This window comes from Saccopteryx bilineata, chromosome 1, assembly GCF_036850765.1.
Source record: "Saccopteryx bilineata isolate mSacBil1 chromosome 1, mSacBil1_pri_phased_curated, whole genome shotgun sequence".
NCBI classification, from domain to species: domain Eukaryota; kingdom Metazoa; phylum Chordata; class Mammalia; order Chiroptera; family Emballonuridae; genus Saccopteryx; species Saccopteryx bilineata.
Window position 1 is genome coordinate 108,580,597 of NC_089490.1, and position 22,981 is coordinate 108,603,577.

Sequence of the window (22,981 nt, forward strand, 5' to 3'; positions counted from 1 at the left end):
CAAATGGGAGCTTCTCCTGTGTGCCCTGGCCGGGAATCGAACCCGGGTCCTCCGCACGCTAGGCTGACGCTCTACCGCTGAGCCAACCGGCCAGGGCCAGTGGTGTTTTTATTATAGAGAGAATCTAGTGTAGTTCAGTTACTAAGTGTGAATAAATGAAAGATTTAATACAATTATGTTGAATTTAAATATTTGATGAATCTACTGAGTAGTGATTTGTCGGGATGGTAAGAGAAGTAGAGTAATGCAGAAATAATTAGCGAATTTTTCCTTCCTATAAATTTTAAGACACTTCCCTATCTACTGTCCCTTGGGAATCAGCTGATTCATGTTCAAGGAGCCTGCAGACCTGGGACACAGATTGTCTATAAGTGTATTTGAAAAGATTCATTCACTTTAAAAGAGATAGTCTCTCCAGACAGTTGCTAGAATTTTACACATAAACTTTATCTTCTCAATACTCCTGGAACATGAGCAGGAAAGGGTCATTTTTACCTGGAATACACACATAAGTCTGATACCTAGACATGACTGGTGAATTATTCTGGATAATAATAGCAAGCACTGTCACAGTATCAAACTTTACGCAAGGTACTATTCTCAGCAATTTACATACAGTAATGATTTAAGTCTAAAACTGTTTTTGAAATAAATTCTATTACTATTTTATAATAAAGAAATCTGAGCTAACCTTAGAGGGTCCAGACATTTGTGAGTGGTGGGAATGGTGAGTGTGAGGGAGGAGGGAGGCTCACAGCAGGGAGACAAGCTGGTATTGGCAGCCTGACTCTTCCTTCCACTTTTTGTAACTTCTGGTAGTTCATCTCCAGTAGAAATCTACAATCCTAAAAAAAGGCCATTGTCTTACAGCTGCACATATCAGCCTCTCTTCTTTCCAATTTGAAAACCCATCTTTCTGTGCTCCCATCCTACCAGTCTCAAAACGATGGCTTGGAACCCCAGCACATGCATAAAAGATCTGGCAGACAGTTTAAGAGGCCACATCTACTTATTTATTTATTTATTTATTAAAAATTTTATTTATTCATTTTAAAGAGGAGAGAGAGAAAGAGAGAGAGAGAAAGGGGGAAAGAGCAGGAAGTATCAATTCCCACATGGGCCTTGACCAAGCAAGTACAGGGTTTTGAACAGGCGACCTCAGTGTTCCAGGTCGACGCTTTATCCACTGCGCCACCACAAGTCAGGCATTTATTTATTTTTTAAATAACTCAGCTAGCACTGCATCATCTCCCCAGTGACTTATAGATTTCTGTGTGGAGTTTATGGTAATTCTAGACTAGAAAAAAAAAAAAAAACCTGACAAATAAAAATGATTCTTCTTCAGTTTGCTCTCAGCCCTTCAGGGTTTTGTCCTGTTCTAGAGCCCTAAATCAATTATATTTTTGGCAATTTACTGTCAAAAGAATATTTGGTAAGTACTGAAGAATATTACCCAGTGTAAATGCAAAAGTGAGTTTTGAGTGCCAGGTAGCTAGTTTAGCCCACACTGAGGTTAATTTCTGCACGTGCTCTTTGGCTTATTTGTGGCAGGTTTTCCAATGGCCTGTTTGTGCCAAATATGATTGCAATAGATCACTTTGAACTCAACCTCCTTCAAGTAGAAGATCTTAACATGCACTTCTCACAGATAAAATATTTCCAACTTGTGCAGTTAGCTGACAAAAGGTGCTTGTTGCTGAGGTATCCACAGAGCTGGTGAGTTGATTGAGATCTCTGTGCTGGCAACCTGGAGAGGAGAGCGAGTGTATCTGAGGTTAGGTACGGGGCTTACAGTGGTGTTCCTGTGGGTAATTCATAGGAAGTGTGTAGCTTTTTGTTCTGTTCTGTTTTGTTTTAATATGGCGCCCTTTTGTAATAATAATTTTGCCCTCCTTCAATAATAGGGCTGTCTTCTCTCAATGAAAGTAAGTTAATATAATTTGAACAAACTGCATATTAATGCACAAACATAGGTTCTAAATTAAAATATCTCTCCTGACTTAATTCTCAAAATACTAAGGCACCTGATTCTGTTCACCAATTTCCCCAGGTCTATCTGAAAAGCTTAAAATAGGAATTGTTTAATAATTAACTAAAATCTCTTTCTCTTAACACTTTAGTCATTATATTACACAAAGGAAATATACTTGATAATTAAATAATATTGTTCACTTGGACCCTCAGATTTTTTTTTTTTTCTGAAGCTGGAAACAGGGAGAGACAGTCAGACAGACTCCCGCATGCGCCCGACTGGGATCCACCTGGCACGCCCACCATGGGGCGATGCTCTGCCCACCAGGGGGCGATGCTCTGCCCATGTTGCGACCAGAGCCACTCTAGCACCTGGGGCAGAGGCTACAGAGCCATCCCCAGCGCCCGGGCCATCTTTGCTCCAATGGAGCCTTGGCTGTGGGAGGGGAAGAGAGAGACAGAGAGGAAGGCACGGCAGAGGGGTGGAGAAGCAAATGGGTGCTTCTCCTATGTGCCCTGGCCGGGAATTGAACCCAGGTCCTCCGCACGCTAGGCCGACGCTCTACCCCTGAGCCAACCGGCCAGGGCTGGACCCTCAGATTTTAATGTAAATGTTCTAGAGCAGTGGTAGTCAACCTGGTCCCTACCGCCCCCTAGTGGGTGTTCCAGCTCTCATGGTGGGCAGTAGCAGAGCAACCAAAGTATAAATAAAAAGATAGATTTAACTATAATAAGTTGTTTTATAAAGATTTATTCTGCCAAACAGGGAAAATCCAACATAAAATACTTGGTAAGTAATTATTATTATATGCTTTAACTTGCTATAACTCTGCTTTATAAATTTTATAAAGTAAAGTTACTTCCCTACTTTATAAATCACCATTACTGTGGAACCAGTGGGCAGTTAGAAAATTTTGCTACTAACAGAGATACAAAAGTGGGCGGTAGGTATAAAAAGTTTGACTACCCCTGCTTTAGAGGGTAATGGCCGTGAAGCTGAGAATGAGGAAGATTTAGAAGCCCTGAAGCTATTTTTAAATGATCTCAGCTTTGATTCCAATCAAAAGTTTATGAAATTATAATGCTGGTAATGTTTCTCAGAGAAAATCTAAGGTATAACAGAAAATGAACATTTGAATTCCCTCCTGTATTTTTCTCTAATAACTTTGTGATATTTCCCTTAAACACTTACAGGTCAGGAGAAGGAGAGGAGCCATCTTGCCAAAACCAGCGTTGGCTGGGTCCATACTGAGACAGTCCCACCCAGTAATGGTCACTTTCAGTCTTCCTCAGGCTGCCAGTAATAAAATCCTGTGAGAAACCAGACCTGGGTAGTAAACTGGAGGAAAGACACACAAACAATAAACTACCACGAAATATAAAGTGTGTCATTCTTCCAAGACAGAAATCAAGGGGAACTTTAAAGCTGGAGAAAGAAGGGAGTGTGTTTAAAAGACAAAATGCATTTTATAGACTTTTTTTCTATTGCCGTATTACCAATGTGGTGTTAAGGACTGTGGAAAAAAATAGGCATCTGATATTAAAATAGTTTTAAACAGATTTAGAGTTGGGCAGATATATATGTTAAAAAAGATAAGTGTTATACTGAACCCTCATTATCAGGAAAAGTAAAATATTCTTGACATCATAGGCCATATAGGTCATTTGTTCCCAGTGTACTTTAATATGAAAAATAGTTTAAAAGATTTCAGAAGCAAGTTAATTATAAGTATATTTTGTTAGAAGAAATATTAATAATGTTTGTTGCCAAGTTTGCACAGATAATCCATAATTTTAACAAGTCAGTTCAAGTTGCCTTGCCTTAACTGCATATACTTAATAAACTGTCCTTTCATTATTCTTGTAAAAGTCAACTTGGATTATTTAGTGACTTATAGTGGCATACATTCTTAATAAGGTCAGAAATATGTAACTATGCATTCTATTTCACACACATATCTGGGTAGAATGATTTCAGGAAAACATTGTTTGCTTGTTCAGATGTTATTAAATTAGGTAGAATGTCAAACCATTTAGCAAATACTTATTTTCATAAACCTTTCCATTTAATGACATCACTTCACTTTTTATACTTCTGATTTTTCTTAATAATTGAACATTTTTATAGGTAATTTATACTTCCTTACAGCATTAAGAATAATAAATTAAAAACATATATTCAATTATAATGTAGGTATTTCTTGGAGTAACATGTCACAGAATGGTATTTCTTTTACCCTTTTCCATTTTTGATTAACAAAGGACAGAGAACTAACATATGCTCTTTGGTTCTGGGACAACTATTCTGTTTTTTTGTTTCTCTAATTAAAAGGAACACAGCCTGACCAGGCGGTGGAGCAGTGGATAGAGCGTCAGACTAGGATGCCGAAGACCCAGGTTTGAAACCCCGAGGTCGCCAGCTTGAGCGCAGGCTCATCTGGTTTGAGCAAAAGCTCACCAGCTTGGGGTTACTCGTCCTGCTGAAAGCCCACTGGGGTCAAGGCACATATGAGAAAGCAATCAATGAACAATTAACGTGTCGCAATGAAAAACTGATGATTGATGCTTCTCATTTCTCTCCATTCTTGTCTATCTGTCCCTGTCTGTCCCTCTCTCTGACTCTCTGACTCTCTCTCTGTCTCTGTATAAAAAAAAAGAAAAGATGATTTGTCACAGCTATAAAAAAAAATATATATATATTAAAAAAAAAAAAGGAAACACAAACCAGGCCCTGGCTGGTTGGCTTAGTGGTAAGCATCGGTCCGGTGTGTGGAAGTCTGGGGTTCAATTCCTGGTCAGGGCACACAGGAGAAGTGTCCATCTGTTTCTCCACCCCTCTGCCTCTCACTTCTCCCCTCTCTCTCTCTTCTCCTCCTCTCCTGCATTCATGGCTCAATTAGAGCGAGTTGACCTTGGGCACTGAGGATGGCTCTATGGCCTCTGCCTCAGATGGTAAAAAATGCCTCCAGTTGCAATGGAGCAAGGCATTGACCCCTAGTGGGCTTGCCTGGTGGATCCCAGTCAACATGCATGCGGAAGTCTGTCTCTGCCTTTTTCCCATCTCACTAAAAAAATTAAAAAAAAAAAAAAAGAACACAAACCATATTAATTACTACTTTGTCTCCTTTAAATCTTTGTTACATCAAATGTACTGTTGTAATAAAATATTAAGGAATTCTATCTTATTATAATCAGTCATTTCTTTTAATGGGTAAAATGTTATTTTCAGAAAGATATGAAGTGATAAAACAGTGTTTACCATTTCTTTCTTGCTGTCAATTTGTAGGAGATTAGAGCCCTCCTTCAAACAATCTTCTTTGCTGGTTTCCCAATTTCTCCAATTTTTAAAGACATAGTAACAACTTTCTCCATTCTGAATCCAGTTGTCTGGACAAAGGCTGCAGTTAGGAGCTTTGAATAAAATATTTCACTTTATTAAGGTCATTGTAAAAATACCAGAAGCATATCTCCTCAAAAGAATCCTTTGTATCACCCCCAGTAAAGCTGAACACTAATCAAATGGCTCATATATTTCAGCTTCCTGAGGCTGACTATACTAGATTTATATAATCATTTCCAACTGCAATAGGTCTCTAAGAATTAGTTTAAGATAAAATTAAGCTCTGGAAGGTGGCTCAGTGGATAGAGCATCAGCTTGGCATATGGATGTCCCAGGTCCAATTCCTGGTCAGGGCACACAGAAGAAGCAACCATCTGCTTCTCACCCTATCCTTCTCCCCCTTTTGTCCCTCTTCCCTTTGATTGGTTTGAGTGTCAGCCCAGGAGTAAGGATGGCTTGGTTGGTCTGAGCACATTAATCTCAGGTGTTAAAAATAGCTCTACTGATTCAAGCACTGGCCACAGGCAGGGATGCAGGGTGGATACTGGTTGGGGTGTCCATGGGAATCTGCCTCACTATCTTCCCTTCTCTCACCTAGAAAAAAAAAAAAAAAGAAAGATAAAATTAACTTGGAAATATCTTTTTTTCAAACTCTTCTTTTATAATCTGATTTTCTATTTTTATTAATCACTCCTTTTTTTAAGTTCACCACATTTATAATATTCGTTTGTTTACTGCAGGGGTCCCCAAACTATAGCCCGCGGGCCACATGCGACCCCCTGAGGCCATTTATCTGCCCCCCCCCCACACTTCCAGAAAGGGCACCTCTTTCATTGGTGATCAGTGAGAGTACTGTATGTGGCGTTGTTCACATACAGTACTACTTCCGGTGATGCGGGATGCACGCCCGTCATATCACTTGTTATGGCTAGTAGTGACAAATATGGAACCGGACATTGACCATCTCATTAGCCAAAAGCAGGCCCATAGTTCCCATTGAAATACTGGTCAGTTTGTTGATTTAAATTTAGTTGTTCTTTATTTTAAATATTGTATTTGTTCCCATTTTGTTTTTTTACTTTAAAATAAGATATGTGCAGTGTGCATAGGGATTTGTTCATAGTTTTTTTTATAGTCCGGCCCTCCAATGGTCTGAGGGACAGAGAACTGACCCCCTGTGTAAAAAGTTTGGGGACCCTTGGCTTACTGTCTCATGTCTGTTCGTATTACTGGCCCAATCTAGTTAGAAATATACCAGACTACTAGGTAAGTTGAGTGGTAAGCCTCAAGTTAACGCTTAAATTCTGAGAATTAAACAAGAAAATGTTTCATGCATAATGTAGAGAACAAATAATGCACTTTAAAGAGTAATTTGAAAATATGTAGGTGAGGAAACATGAAAAAACTTAAGAGGCCTATATGCTTATTTTAAGACTTTGATATAATTAAGATATAAGCCACAATGTTTAATCAGTTTTATGGATCTGCCTTAATAAAGAATATATTCACAAAAGGGATGCTTAAATGTATACATATAAAAGGAAAATCAATCAACAAGATTTTGATCAAATGTTTCTGGCACAGTTTTATAAAGAAAAAGACACTGAAACTTCCAGAATTCAAGTTTCTAGATAAAATCACAAAGAGTTCATTATTAGATTCCATGGCTCAGATGCTGAATTAAGGTTCCTAATATCCTTTGTTTGGAATGTATGCTAATCAGGATCCTGAATATTGTTAATGTTATAGCATAAAAGTGTTGACAATAGCAATTGAATGATTAGAGAACATGCTGTTTTTATCAGTCTCCAAATGGATATTGTCATCAACTCGAGGTTGATGGTTCAGAGGTAGACCTAACACGTACTTGCAATAGCGTCTTCTTATATTTAAAAACACTGTTGGACATACAATGATTCTTTAAATATTTACTTGACTAAATTTCAATCCAAAGGAGCTATGGTAGGTTTTGACCTCTCTCATTATTCATTACTTAAATGATATCCCCTATAGGGAAGTTATTTCTCTAAATTATATGTATAAATATTATACAACAGGTAGAAATAAACTGTTTTAGGTTTAAAATACTTGTAAGGGATATAAAAAATGTAACTTAAATAACTCCATAAAATTGTTTAAAAGAGCTGAATCTTGCATTATTATAGTGTTATGGTAAAAACTAAATTTCAAAATAATTTTTTTACTGAAAGTTATCTAAATTTGAATCTATAGCAATATTTAAACTAAATATATTGAGGAATTTATAGCTACAATTAAATTGGTGATTTGAAAAACATCTGACCTACTAATCTTACATATTTCACTTTAAAATTTGAGTGAATGCCTTCTTTATCTGTGTTTCTTGGAACATCTATATTTGCTACATACTGCTGAAATATGTAAATCAGATTGAACTGAAGAGTGGGTTAAATTTTGCCTCTTCTATTATAAAATGCTAACTATGATTTGGCAGAGAATAAAATGTATGTCACTGTTTCTTTTGAAGATTTGATGCATACATTTGTATATGCAAAGTGAAAACTTATTATTATTTTTATCAGTTACCTGAGCTGAAAGAGTTTTGCATCAGGTTTTGGCAATATTTCATCTGGAGTTCCTGGTTTCTCCTCCACTGTGTGAAGTTCACCAGTGCTCTTTCCTGTTGGATGAGTTTTTCTTGCTGCTTCTTTGCAATAGTGGACACCTGGAACACTTCAAACAATAACAATCATTTCTAATAAATTCCTGACAAATTATTGCAAAGCCATCCTTCAAAATATACTCAAGACAAATATCAATTACTTGTGATTTTTGTTACTTTAATTTACACTATTTTAAGTTTTTGTTAAAATTTATGTAGTTCAAGAGTTATCTACTATGCTATGTTGTATACCTGAAATTATTGTAAAATAATATTAAATTTAAACTATAATTTAAAAATTATATACCTAAAGGAAATGTGGGAAAAGGCTCTATTAATAAAATTAATACTTACTAAAGGCAAAAACATTTTACATTATTCAATAATAAAAAACTAAAAACGATACATAGCAAAAAGTCTTTTTTCCACTCATCTTTTCTTTTTTCAGTGTAAAATTTTTATGTTATAATTAGCCAGCTATATTGAAGTCAGATGATACCAGTTTTGTTGGCAACATCCAAAGCATCATACACAGAAGCCAGTTGAACATATGCCTTTTCTCCATCAGGCCTGATCAGGGTGTTGACCTTGACCACATCAATGTCATAGAGCTTCTTCACAGCATGTTTTATCTGGTGCCTTTTGGCCTTAACATTCACAATGAATACAGTATTCTGTTGTCTTCTGCCTTCTTCATGGCTCACTCAATAGTCAGGGGCAACTTGATGATGGCGTAGTGGTCAAGCTTGTTCTCCTGGGGGCACTCTCTGGAGGATATACTGACTGCCTATGGAGACACAGTGTTTTCTGCCATTGACTTCCTTTTTATTCATTCATTCATTTGTTCATTCATATATTTGTTTGTTTGTTTTTGTGGCTGTGGACACTGTTCAGCACTGCTTTCTTTGCTTTCAAAGCCTTTGCTTTGGCTTTGGCTTTGGGAGGAACAGAGGTTTCCTTCTTTGCTTTTGGATGCCAGTTTCATGAAAAAGCTCCCCTGTCTTATTTACTCAATTCTACTCCCTCAAAGCAGTCAAGCTCACCAATTTCTTTTTATTCTTCTAGACATATTTTGAACTTTGCAAGATTACCTTTACACAAATGGTAATCTGTTTATGTGATTTTGCACCTTTTATAACTTAAAATATATTTTGGACATCATTTTGTATCAATACATAAAAGCTTTCTCATTATTTCATTATAATCCTATAGGATTCCATTGTATGGATATATAATTATTTTATATGAATACATCATAACTTATTTTAGCAATTTTCTATTGACTTTTAGACTATTAGCAATTTTTTGGTATTACAAAAAATACTTCAATGAATAACCTTAATCAAACATAATTTCACACATATGCAAGTATATTTTTAAGATAAGTTGTTAAGCCAGTTTATGTGCATTTATTTAAATCATTAAACAACTTCAAATTATCCTCCATATATGCTGATGTAAATAGTATCTCAATATCATTTGATTTTGCATTTCTCTTTTTGTTCGATGTTGAAACTTATTTTGCATATATATAAATAAAAGTCAGTTGTATTTCTTTTTAATGTAGTGTATAATTTTATCCTTTGTGATGTTTTTCACTGGGTTTCTAGTCTTTTTCTTTTTCTTTCTTTTTTTTTCCTGAAGTTGGAAATGGGGAGGCAGTCAGACAGACTCCCTCATGCACCTGACCGGGATCCACCCGGCATGCCCACCAGGGGGTGATGCTCTGCCATGACCAGAGTCATTCTAGCATCTGAGGCAGAGGCCACGGAGCCATCCTCAGTGCCCAGGCAAACTTTGCTCCAACGGAGCCTCGGCTGCGGGAGGGGAAGAGAGAGACAGAGAGGAAGGAGAGGGGGAGGGGTGGAGAAGCAGATGGGTGCTTCTCCTGTGTGCCCTGGCGGGAAATCGAACCTGGGACTCCTGCACGCCAGGCCGACGCTCTACCACTGAGCCAACCGGCCAGGGCTTCTTTTTGTTTGATATGAGGTCCTGACTTTGCTCTGAGAGTTAGAAGCAGGCCTGTTTCTGCATGGAATTGACCTCTGGGCAAGGCATCAAGCATACTAATTAATGGAGTTGCTGTGTAATCATCAGTCTGAGAAATTTTTTGGCCTGATTATACTAGCTTGTCAGCACTGTTTCTTGATGTATGATTAGTGACTTATTACAAGGATACCCTGAGAAGTCTCTGTTGTTAAGGCTGGTTCCCTTTCAGGAGTATGCCTGTGTGGTCAGCAAAATATAAAAATTCCCAGCAAGACTATGTTTGCAGCTTACTGGTACCAATGTACTCTGTGAACACATCAGTGGTTCTTTTTTTTTTTTTTTTAATATTAATATTTTTTTATTAAATTTAATGCAGTGACATTGATAAATCAGGGTACATATGTTGAGAGAAAATATCTCTAGATTATTTTGACATTTGATTGTGCTGTATACCCCTCCCGCAAAGTTAAATTGTCTTCTGTCACCTTCTATCTGGTTTTCTTTGTGCCCCTCCCCTCCCCTAACCCCTCTCTCCTTCTTCACCCCTCCCCCCTCCCCCAACCCCCCCCCCCCCGCCCCTGTTGCCATCACATTCTTGTTCATGTCTCTGAGTCTCATTTTTATGTCCCTTCTATGTATGGATTCATCTCAGTTTTTTTTCTGATTTACTTATTTCACTCCGTATAATGTTATCAAGGTCCATCCATGTTATTGTAAATGATCCGATGTCATCATTTCTTATGGCTGAGTAGTATTCCATAGTATATATGTACCAAAGTTTTTTAATCCACTCGTCCTCTGACGGACACTTGGGCTGTTTCCAGATCTTCGCTATTGTGAACAATGCTGCCACAAACATGCGGGTGCATTTCTCCTTTTCGAGCCGTTCTATGGTGTCCTTGGGGTATATTCCTAAAAGTGGGATAGCTGGGTCAAAAGGCGGTTCGATTTTCAGTTTTTTGAGGAATCTCCATACTGTTTTCCACAGTGGCTGCACCAGTCTGCATTCCCACCAGCAGTGCAGGAGGATCCCCTTTTCTCCACATCCTCGCCAGCACTTATTCTGTGTTGTTTTGTTGATAAGCGCCATTCTGACTGGTGTAAGGTGATATCTCATTGTGGTTTTAATTTGCATTTCTCTAATGATTAGTGATGTTGAGCATTTTTTCATATGCCTATTGGCCATCTGTATGTCCTCTTTGGAGAAGTGTCTATTCATCTCTTTTGCCCATTTTTGGATTGGGTTGTTTGTCTTCCTGGTGTTGAGTTTTACAAGTTCTTTATAAATTTTGGTTATTAACCCCTTATCAGACGTATTGTCAAATATGTTCTCCCATTGTGTAGTTTGTCTTTTTATTCTGTTCTTGTTGTCTTTAGCTGTGCAAAAGCTTTTTAGTTTGATATAGTCCCATTTGTTTATCCTGTCTTTTATTTCACTTCCCCGTGGAGATAAATCAGCAAATATATTGCTCCGAGAGATGTCGGAGAGCTAACTGCCTATGTTTTCTTCTAAGATGCTTATGGTTTCACGGCCTACATTCAAGTCTTTTATCCATTTTGAGTTTATTTTTGTGAGTGGTGTAAGCTGGTGATCTAGTTTCATTTTTTTGCAGGTAGCGCTGTCTTTACTCCATTGTATTTCCTTACCTCCTTTGTCAAATATCAGTTGTCCATAGAACTGTGGGTTTATTTCTGGGTTCTCTGTTCTATTCCATTGATCTATATGCCTGTTCTTATGCCAGTACCAGGCTGTTTTGAGTACAATGGCCTTGTAGTATAACTTGATATCAGGAAGTGTGATACCTCCCACTTTATTCTTCTTTTTTAAGATTGCTGAGGCTATTCGTGTCCTCTTTTGGTTCCATATAAATTTTTGGAATATGTGTTCTATATCTTTGAAGTATGTCATTGGTATTTTAATTGGTATTGCATTGAATTTATAAATTGCTTTGGGTAATATAGACATTTTAATGATGTTTATTCTTCCTAACCATGAGCACGGTATATGCTTCCACTTGTTAGTATCTTCCTTGATTTCTTTTATCAATGTTTTGTAATTTTCCGAGTACAAGTCTTTAGTCTCCTTGGTTAAGTTTACTCCTAGGTACTTTATTTTTTTGGTTGTAATTGTGAAGGGGATTGTTTCCTTAATTTCTCTTTCTGACTGTTCATTGTTGGTGTATAAAAATGCTTCTGATTTCTGAGTATTGATTTTATATCCTGCCACTTTGCTGAATTTATTTATCAGGTCCAGTAGTTTTTTGACTGAGACTTTAGGGTTTTCTATATACAATATCATATCATCTGCAAATAATGATAGTTTTACTTCTTCTTTTCCAACTTGAATGCCTTTTATTTCTTCTTCTTGTCTGATTGCTGTTGCTAGAACTTCCAGGACTATGTTAAATAAGAGTGGTGAAAGGGGGCACCCCTGCCATATTCATGATCTTAAGGGTATTGCTTTTAATTTTTGCCCATTGAGTATGATGTTGGCTGTGGGTTTCTCATAGATGGCTTTTATCATGTTGAGGTATGTTCCCTGTATTCCCACTTTGCTGAGAGTTTTGATCATGAATGGGTGCTGGATTTTATCAAATGCTTTTTCTGCATCTATTGAAATTATCATATGGTTTTTCTCCTTCTTTTTGTTTATGTGATGAATCACATTGATTGATTTACGAATATTGTACCAGCCTTGCCTCCCCAGAATAAATCCCACTTGATCATGGTGTATGATTTTTTCCATATATTGTTGGATCCGGTTTGCTAATATTTTGTTGAGGATTTTAGCATCTATATTCATCAGAGATATTGGCCTATAATTTTCTTTCTTTGTGTGGTCTTTGCCTGGTTTTGGAATCAGAATTATGCTCGCCTCATAAAAGGAGTTTGGAAGTCTTCCTTCCACTTGAATTTTTTGAAATAGTTTGAGAAGGATAGGAGTTAGTTCTTCTTTGAATATTTGGTAGAATTCCATTGTGAAGCCATTGGGCCCCGGACTTTTCTTTGTTGGGAGTTTTTTGATAACTGTTTCGATCTCCTTTGGTCTGTTTAAGTTTTCTGATTCTTCCAGATTGATTTTTGGAAGATTGTATGTTTCAAGGAATTTGTCCATTTCATCTAGGTTGTCTAGTTTTTTGGCATACAGTTCTTCATAGTATTTTCTTACAATATTTTGTATTTCTGTTGTGTCAGTTGTTATTTCTCCTATCTCATTTCTAATTTTATTTATTTGAGTCCTCTCTCTCTTTTTCTTGGTGAGTCTACTTAAAGGTGCATCAATCTTGTTTACCTTTTCAAAGAACCAGCTCCTAGTTTCATTGATCCTCTGTATTGTTTCTTTAGCCTCTATGTCATTTATTTCTGCTCTGATCTTTATTATTTCCTTCCTTCTACTACATTTGGGCTTTACTTGCTGTTCTTTTTCTAATTCTTTTAGATGCAGGGTTAAGTTGTTTATTTGAGCTTTTTCTAGCTTCTGAAAGTGTGCCTGTAGTGCTATGAACTTCCCTCTCAGCACTGCTTTCGCTGTGTCCCATAAATTTTGAGTTGTTGTATGCTCATTGTCATTCGTTTCTAGGAATTTCTTTATTTCTTCTTTGATCTCATTCTTAATCCATTCATTATTTAACACCCTGCTATTTAGTTTCCATGTGTTTGAGAATTTTTGAGCTTTTCTGCTGTGATTCATTTCTAGTTTCATGCCGTTGTGATCGGAGAAAGTGCTTGATATGATTTCAGTCTTCTTAAATTTGTTGAGAGCACTTTTGTGCCCTAACATGTGGTCTATCCTAGAGAATGTACCATGAGCACTTGAAAAGAATGTATATTCTGCTGCTTTAGGGTGAAAGGCTCTGAAGATATCTATTAAATCGAGTTGATCTAGTGTTTCCAATAAGTCTGCTGTTTCTTTGTTAATTTTCTTTCTTGAGGATCTATCTAGTGATGTTAGTGGGGTATTGAAATCCCCTACTATTATAGTATTGCTGTTGATCTCGCCCTTTAAATCCATCAAAATCTGTTTTATATATTTGGGTGCTCCTATATTAGGTGCATAGATATTTATAATAGTTATATCTTCCTGTTGGATTACTCCCTTTATCATTATGTAGTGGCCTTCTTTATCTCTTACTATATCCTTTGTTTTAAAGTCCAATTTGTCTGATATAAGTATTGCTACCCCAGCTTTTTTTTCATTTCCGTTTGCATGAAACATTTTTTTCCATCCTTTTACCTTCAATCTGTGTGTGTCTTTTGTTCTAAGGTGTGTCTCTTGTAGACAACATATGTATGGGTCCTGTTTTCTTATCCACGCAGCTACCCTATGTCTTTTGATTGGATCATTTAATCCATTTACATTTAAGGTTATTATTGATATGTAGTTGTTTATTGCCATTTTCTTCTTTAAAGGTGTATTCCTTTTTCTTTTTTTTTTTCTGTATTCTTTTCCCACTTTATCTGTTTACACCAGGCCCCTTAATATTTCCTGCAGCATTGGTTTGGTTGTAATGAATTCCTTGAGTTGTTTTTTGTCTGGGAAGCTTTTTATTTCTCCTTCAATTTTAAACGATAGCCTTGCTGGATAAAGTAGTCTTGGTTGTAGGTTCTTGTTCTGCATTACTTTGAATATTTCTTGCCATTCCCTTCTGGCCTCAAGTGTTTCTGTTGAGAAGTCAGATGTCATCCTTATGGGGGCTCCTTTGTAGGTGATAACTTTTTTTTCTCTTGCAGCTTTTAATATTTTCTCTTTATCGCTTAGCTTTGGTATTTTAATTATGATGTGTCTTGGTGTAGGTTTCTTTGGGTTTCTCTTTAATGGAGTCCTCTGTGCTTCTTGGATTTGTGAGAGTTTCTCTTGCATTAATTTAGGGAAGTTTTCAGCTATGATATGATTGAACAAAGTCTCTATCCCTTGTTCTTTTTCTTCTTCTTCAGGAACCCCTATGATGCGGATGTTATTTCTCTTCATGTTGTCACAGAGCTCTCTAAGAGTTTCCTCTGACTTTTTGAGTCTTTTTTCTCTTTTCTTCTCTGCTTTCATGCCTTCATTCCAATTGTCTTCTAACTCACTGATTTGATCCTCTGCTCTATCTATCCTGTTTTTAATTCCTTCCATTGTGGTCTTTATTTCTGATATTGTATTTGTCATCTCCAACTGATTCTTTTTTATACTTGCTATTTCTTTATTTAGGTTTTCAAACTCCCCCTCCATTGTTCTTCTACGATCCCTAAGCATCCTTACAATCATTATTTTGAACTCCGCATCTGGAAGTTTGATTATTTCCATATCACTCAGTTCATCTCTCGAAAGTGTCTCTTGTGGTTTCATTTGGATTGCACTCCTTTGTTTTCTCATCTTCTTCTTCTTTTTTTTTTTATTTGTAGAGTTGATTGAGTCTAGGCTTGGTGTTGTCTGCCTCCAGTTTTCAGTTGTGTTATTTTTAGGTCTTCGTGGGTTGGTATCAGCTATTATTTGTAATCCACTTTCGGATTTGGGCAGCTTTGAAGTCTTGATTTGTTTGTTTTCTTAACAGGTGATAGTCTTGTTAACTGATCTCAGCAGGGGGCTTCCTTGAAACTGTATCCAGGAATGCTGTGGGTGTAACCTGAGATGCTGAAGGTCTCTTCCTCCAACTAATCTCACTGGGGGCAGGGTTTTTTCTCTCAGCTTCAGTAGGGGGAGGTGTATCTCAGATCTCCATGGAGACCTGAGTTACTGCCCCTCCTCCCCACTTCTTGTTTTCAGCTGTGTCTTGTTGTGCTGATTGGAGCTGGATAGATGTCCGGAGATCTCTGATCCGGAAGCACTTCAGCTCTGTTTTGTGAAAGGTTCAGTCCCTCCCCCAGCTATGGCCGCCTCCAGCACGAATGAGTCAGCTTTTTTATTTTGTTTCTTGCATACCTTAGCCCCTCACAGTCTGTCCCTCTCCCTGTCTTTTCCACTTGGGAGATAAGCTGGTCTTTTCAACCCACCTTGCTCCCTGGTCGCCAGGTAAGTGGCTGTGAGCAGTAGTTTCTGCTCTTTTTCCTCTGTGAAATCCTCTCTGGGCTCTCAGCCTCACCCCCCTCCTTCCCTTCCTGTAAGCAGAGGAGATTCAGGCACTCCTTACCAGGATTATTGTGGCTTCCTCTTTGCTCCTTGGTTTTTGAGAGCTGTTCTTGCAGTTCAGTGTTGGTTTTTCATGCTGATTTTTTCTAAATTGATTTGTATTCCAGTTTGGTGTTGAGAGCTGGGTGTCTGTGCATCCGCCTACTCCGCTGCCATCTTCTCTCTCACCAGTGGTTCTTGATTCAAGAGAGAAATTGCGTTTTGAAGGATGTTACAAGGGGAGAAAAGGGTGTCTGCTTGCACCTGGCATCCTCAGACCTCTTGCTGTACTCATATTCTTGCTTTACTGTTGTTGTTAAATTATATTCTCTTCTTGTCTTGTCATAAACTATAGATATATATGTAAGCACTGCGACTTTGAGACTCAGTGTCTTACAAGTCATCTATAACAGGGGTCCCCAAACTATGGCCTGTGGGCAGCATGCAGCCCCCGCCACACTTCTGGAAGGGGCACCTCTTTCGTTGATGTCAGTGAGAGGAGCACATTGACCATCTCATTAGCCAAAAGCAGGCCCATAGTTCCCATTGAAATACTGGTCAGTTTGTTGATTTAAATTTAGTTGTTCTTTATTTTAAATATTGTATTTGTTCCCATTTTGTTTTTTTACTTTAAAATAAGATATGTGTAGTGTGCATAGGGATTTGTTCATACTTTTTTTTTATAGTGTGGCCCTCCAACGGTCTGAGGGACAGTGAACTGGCCCCCTGTGTAAAAAGTTTGGGGACCCCTGATAACAACCAATCCTGTTTAACTGATTCTATTAATGTACTTATATTTCGGGGAAGTTTGTGTTTAAAATAAGCAGTTTGCATCTGCATGTTTTATTCGTCTCCCAATCAACTGGTCAAGTCAACATTCATAATAAAATATGTAATTCCATAGCTGTGTGTTCTGATCTGTTTTAGTCATCGACATTGTTGCTGAGAAGTAAATGCTACAATCCAAGGGCTAAGAACTAGAAAAAGCAGATGCTTATGCTCTGTCCATCTGTGGGTAGCGCAAGTGACCCAGGCTCTTAGTGGCTTATTTACTCTCCCACATAGCAAAAGGCTGGCTCTAACCAGAGTGGGGACTAGGACAGCGGTTTTATATAAACTTACTAATAATCAGGCATGCTTAGACATGACAAATATGCTCTTCTTTGAAGGAACTTGAAGAATTATTCTAAAATTTTTAATTTTGATCAGTCTTAGATTAACTATATTTTGAGGTTATTGCTGCTTTGTTTATTATTACTTGGAAAGTGCTTACTACATAGAACTGTGATAAAACTGAGAAAGGGAAATAAGACTTTTCTTTGGTTTCTGCACAAGTGGGAAGGAAAATATTGTACCTTTATTAGTCTTTTGGTGATAATCAATTTGCAATAAGGGATGAATAAAGTTTAAACAACAAATTACCCGAGGAACTATAAGATCACAGATTTTTAAAGGAGAAAAAGAAAAAAAAGAAAAGCATTTGTTACAAGATGTTGTATGTTATGCCTAATTGATGAATCAGAAAAATTAAAAGGAATACTAAAAACAAATGAAAGAAATCTGATTTCTTAGAGAATGGTTTGCACTATAGAGTTTTAAAAACAATAAGTTAGTTAATATATGTAATATGATAGAGAAAAAAATAGTAAGATGGTAGAGAAAAAAATAGTAAGATGGAAGCAAAAACTTACTTCGACTTACCTTTAAATTTACCCCTCCTCCAACTCCTGCTCCTCTATTTCCATTTTCCCCTCCATCTGCTCCTTGCTCTGTGGTGTTCCATATGTATATATCATGAACTTAAATGGTCCCTTACTGAAAGGCGTTTGATTTTTGTCTAATCTTTTGTCCTCTTATTGCTACACATGCAGGTTTATCTACAGAAAATTTTCCCAAAAATGGAATTTCTGGGTCAATATCTATTAGTACTGTTTAAAATAACCCAGAGTTCGTTAGGAACATGATTGTCTTGGTTATCTAAACAAATTTCATGAACTAGGCAGAGAAGAAAAAATAAAGTATTCACCGGACAGTAAGTTTTTTGAGAAAATGGAAAATGTACAGTATATTTCTGTTAATATCTTTAGTATGCACCACATGCTTTTAGGCTGATTAGAGGTGATAAAATTATTTTTATATAAAAACAAATTTTACATCTTATTCGCTTGACAATAGTGCTTGAAAATGTTGCATCAACAGTTAATCCTTTTTTATTTAATTTAATTAATTCTGCCATTGATTGAGAGAAAGAGAGAGAGAGAGGAGGGGAGAGAGAAGCATCAACTCATTGTTCCATTTTAGTTGTTCCATTAGGCTGTGTATTCATTGATTGCTTCTCGTAGGTGCCCTGACCTGGGATCAACTTGTGCCCTTGGTGCCCCAGGATGACAATTTATTCACCGAGCCACCCAGCCAGGGCGAAGTTAATATTTTTTAAATTGAAAGTGTTCTTTGTAGTTTCTTTTATCTTCTTACCTCAAGTAGTTAATAAAACAACACTGAAATATATTATTTAAAATTAACACGTAAACCTTATCTTTTGATATTTGCAATGTCAGTTGAAAGTGTATTGTTTTTTAAAATATAGATTTTTGTAATTAGAATAAAATATGGCAATATTCCATTAAACTTTTGCAGTTTTTACAGAAGAAACTAGATTATCATATGAAAATTGACTTATCTCTTAGTTCTATTTCAACTCTCCAAATCTGCTATCAGTGTATCTGTATGATAAATAGATATTTAAATGTGAGTTTCTTTAAACAATAGACTGGCATTTGATTTAAAAAGCACATAAAGATAGAGTGAGATAAGAAAAGCTTTCTGGAAGTTCTTAAATTTATGCTTGTCTGTGAAATTTTATTTGAGGAAATAGATGAGGTAATGATTACTTTTTGAGCTCCTATTAATTATTAAAATATTCCTCTCAGAACCACCAGGAAGATGAATTCATAACTAACATGATAAAGGCCATTTTCTATACTTTGTGGAAGAAAATCTGAGCCTTTCTTTTCCTCATTTCACAATCTTTTAAGTCTCCCTCAGCAGCTAATGCCTCCTAGATAGATAAATTATTTGTCAACGCATACAAGGAAGAAAAGTTATCTTGACAATAACCTTCATATATGTCTCAGCTTATTTCTTAGTGCCAGCATGAGTGATAATAAAGGTTTTTAGTCATTTTTCTGGAAATTGCAATTCTATAATTATTATGTTTCATAAAAAATTCACTTGCTAGAGGTGGAATCATCTCAAATTTGGACTAAAGGAATAAATAAATGTGATTAAATATGACTCAAATAAAGTTCTCAGGCTTGTATTAAACATTACATTGTACCTTGTCTAATATAAAGTAAAAACTTTTATTAAAATAATCTGCACAAGTCATGTTTAGAATAAATGCATATTAGAAAATGTAGAGCATTTACTGAAATTTTCCACATTGCATGCTTTGGCATGTTAACCCGATTCACAAATTGGATCATAATATAAGTAATTATTTACACTATTTTTCCCAAAGACACTTATGGATAGCATTAGATTTGAGCTAAACACCAAGCAATTGAAGATTAAAAGTTGAGCATCCAAGTGCTTATAATGTTTTATTAAACTGATGTTTCATAAATTAAATTGAGAAGCCATTATTTTTGTTATTTATATATTGTTACAATTAGAGGTCTATAATTGATTTATTTATTCATTTATAAATTATGAAGTTTTATTTATTATGATATATCTACACACTTGTATGTAAAACTACATGTCATATATAATACATACAGATTATTTTGAAGATATCCTTTCATACTTACACTTAATACCCAAGAAAATGGAGGTTGATAATAATCCCATGCTGAAAACACATGTTATCATCATCATAAGACACCATGTTCCTAAACAAGATATAAGGACAATAAAATTGAGTTAGAAAAGGTAAGTGAAAGAGATGGGCCAGGATAAGATTAGAATGAGGGAAAGAAGTTATTAATGTTAGGATTTCAACCACAGAATTGTTGGGCCATGTACCGTAGCAGGAAAAACAGAACTCCAACTCTTTGAAATACAAGTGAATTTAGAATACATTTAATTGCAAAAATGTCAAACTGAACAGATATAAAAACACACTCCTCTTACCTTTATATGAAGCCACAACTTTATTAACTAGCTATATGTATTCTTTTCCAAAATATTTTGAAGATTATAGCAAATCAGGCAGCAAGTTTTAATTTTTGAAAGTAAAATACTGTGTTTAATCTCCTTATCTTTTTTCAGTGTCATTTGAATGTGATTGGTTCAAAATTATTTATTTATGCATTTATGCTCCACCACAGGTCAGGCCTTTTTTTTTTTTTGAAATACTTTATTTTTATTTTTTATATTTTTTAAGATTTTATTTATTGGTTTTTGGTGGGGGGAGAGAGAGAATGAGAAGCATTCCTATGTGCCTTGACCCGGCAAGCCCAGGGTTTTGAACCAGTGACCTCAGCATACCAGGTCAATGCTTTATTCACTGCGCCACCACAGGCCAGGCACATTTGCTATTTTTTAATATTGCCTTACACATTTTTAAAATAAAAATTTTTGTATCATCGTACTCTGGATGGTCAGGAGGCACAAGGACGTACATAAACATTCATACTATTCAAAAGGTTAGTAAACAAAACTTATAAAGAACTTCTAAAACTCAACACCAGGAAGGTAAACAATCCAATTGAAAAATGAGCAAAAGAACTTAATAGATACTTCTCCAAAGAGGACATACACATAGTCAATAAGCACATGAAAAAATGTTCAACCTCACTAATCATCAGAGAAATTAAAATTAAAACCACAATAAGATATCACCTCACACCTGTCAGAATGGTATTCATTAACAAAACAACACACAATACATGCTGGTGAGGATGCGGAGAAAAGGGAACTCTCCTGCACAGCTGGTGGGAATGCAGACTGGTGCAGTCACTGTGGAGAACAATATGGTGTTTCCTCAAAAAATTCAAAATGGAATTGCTTTTTGACCCAGCTATCTTACTTTTAGGAATATATCCTAAGAATACCAAATCACTGATTCAAAAGAAGATATGCACCCCCATGTTTATTGCATCATTGTTTACAAAAGTATTTATTTTTAAAAATATAGTTTTGGGTGAGGAACATTTTTATGCATGCAATTTTGAAACTATTCAGGAAGGAAAAATGAAGATTGTGTAGTTGGTTATATTCTCAACATTAATCAGAGAAAAACAGAAAAGCTTTATCTTTGGATAGGATGGTAAACTGAATAATGTACCTATCCAAGATAACCATGTCCTAATCCTTGGCACTTGTAAATGTGGCTAATGAAGCTTTGAAGATATAACTAAGTTAATGACTTTCGGATGGAGAGATTATTCTGTTCTATCGGGCCCTGATAAGTAAGAAACAGGAGCTCAGAAAGACTGAGTGCGATATGATGATGGAAGCAGACATAATGCTACTGGCTTTGAAGATTGAGAAAGAAGCCATAAGCCACGGAAAACAAGAAATACAACTCTAGGCACTGGAAAGAAATGAGAGAATGGCTTCTCCTTTAGAACCTCTGGAAGAAATGCAGCCCTGCCAACACCTTGAGCTTAGCCCAGCAAGACCCGTTTCAGACTTCAAGTCTCTAGACCTGTAAGATAATAAATCTAGATTGCACTAAGGCCCTGAGTCTGTGGTAATTTGTTACTTTAACAATAGGAAACTAACACAAATATTAAACTTAATAAAGACAGAATGATAATTACAGCAGACAGCTCTAGGATGATGAGAGCTGGCCAGTTTTTCAATGCCTGTTTTCTCTTTATTTCTTAATATTTATAAGATAACTTGTAAAAGACTGTTTTATACAGAAACAGAAATAATAAAAAATTTGATTTTTTCACTTATTTTTCAAATCCAAGAATTATTCGTCTTTTCGTGAGAGTAAGAAAGAGAGAGAGAGAGAGAAAGAGAATATTACATATTTGTCTACTCCATTGCTCTTTTTCTTTTCATCTTTACTTACTCTTCTTACCTTTTCATTTTTTACATTAATGTATAATGCATATTATCATATTCTAAAGTGAGTTATCTCATTAGAAAAATCACCTGGGTTCATTATACAACAAGAAACAACATAAACTGCAAAGTCTTAAACTAAATAATTAGAACTGGGTACCTGAACATTTGGTGGGATGGAGATGTTTCTGAGAAGGGTTTGGTGTTGGATTATCCCACCGAAGGGAGGTGTAGATTTCTTGCTCCTGCATGTCTGAGGTGCTTTGATAGGTGAGGCAGTCCACACGAGAAGCTAAGACAAATAATTCTTTTTGTAGTCAGGGACAGATTGGTGAACGAACTGAAATTGGCTATTTTGACACACCAGTAGGAAAATATTTTAAGGTTTAAGGAATCAAATATATGCATCTTCATCCAGAAAGTAGAAGTTTATTAACTTTAGGCCAAAGCACAACTTGCCAAAGAAGGAAATGAGAAGGGAAGTGAACTCAAATGGACATTGATAGAACACGAAATTGGTCTAGTTTCTCAGATGTAGCAGATGTTGTCTGTTAAAATGAAAAGTAGTGAAAAAAATGCACTTATATACTGCTCACAAAAATTAGGAGATATTTCAAAATGAATATGAAGCTATAAAATATCCCTTAATTTATGTGAGCAGTGTATTTGATATAAGGCACAAAGCATGGGAATGACCTAAATAGCAAAGATACAAGGATAACTCCCATTGAGTAAACCAGGGTGTAAGGAGTTGCTGATCACCGTGTGTCCTTAAATAAGAAAGCTAGGAAGGGACTGCATCTTAAAATAAATTTACACACTCTATTTGTTAGGCTAATGCAGTTGCTATGACCAAAAAAATCTTAAAATACCAGTTGTTTAACCCAATAAAATGTATTTCTTGCTCAGATAACATTCTAGTTCCAGTAAT

At 36.2% G+C, this 22,981-nt stretch overlaps 1 protein-coding gene and 1 pseudogene across 1 annotated transcript; both read right to left on the minus strand.

Moving 5' to 3' along the window:
* Positions 1–1,069: 1,069 nt before the first annotated feature.
* On the minus strand, positions 1,070–22,337 carry CLEC9A (C-type lectin domain containing 9A). Its single transcript, XM_066253143.1, has 6 exons — positions 22,211–22,337; positions 19,842–19,922; positions 7,877–8,023; positions 5,231–5,382; positions 3,164–3,282; positions 1,070–1,747 (listed from the first exon to the last, which is right to left on the minus strand). Exons 1-6 carry the CDS (start codon positions 22,299–22,301, stop codon positions 1,615–1,617), a joined length of 723 nt encoding a protein of 240 aa, XP_066109240.1. The 5' UTR covers positions 22,302–22,337; the 3' UTR covers positions 1,070–1,614.
* Positions 8,441–8,927, minus strand: LOC136320994 (large ribosomal subunit protein uL23 pseudogene; annotated as a pseudogene).
* Positions 22,338–22,981: the final 644 nt, after the last annotated feature.

What these genes read in the sequence shown, in the direction of transcription:
- CLEC9A (XM_066253143.1), bottom strand. Translation starts at nt 22,301, where the DNA reads ATGCAGGAGCAAGAAATCTACACCTCCCTTCGGTGGGATAATCCAACA. An exon ending in CATTTTCTTGGGTATTAAGT is followed by an intron (nt 8,024 to 19,841) that starts GTAAGTATGAAA and finishes TATTGTTTGAAG; the next exon opens with TGTTCCAGGTGTCCACTATT. An exon ending in TCCTCTCCTTCTCCTGACCT is followed by an intron (nt 1,748 to 3,163) that starts GTAAGTGTTTAA and finishes TCTCCTCTCCAG; the next exon opens with GTTGCCAGCACAGAGATCTC.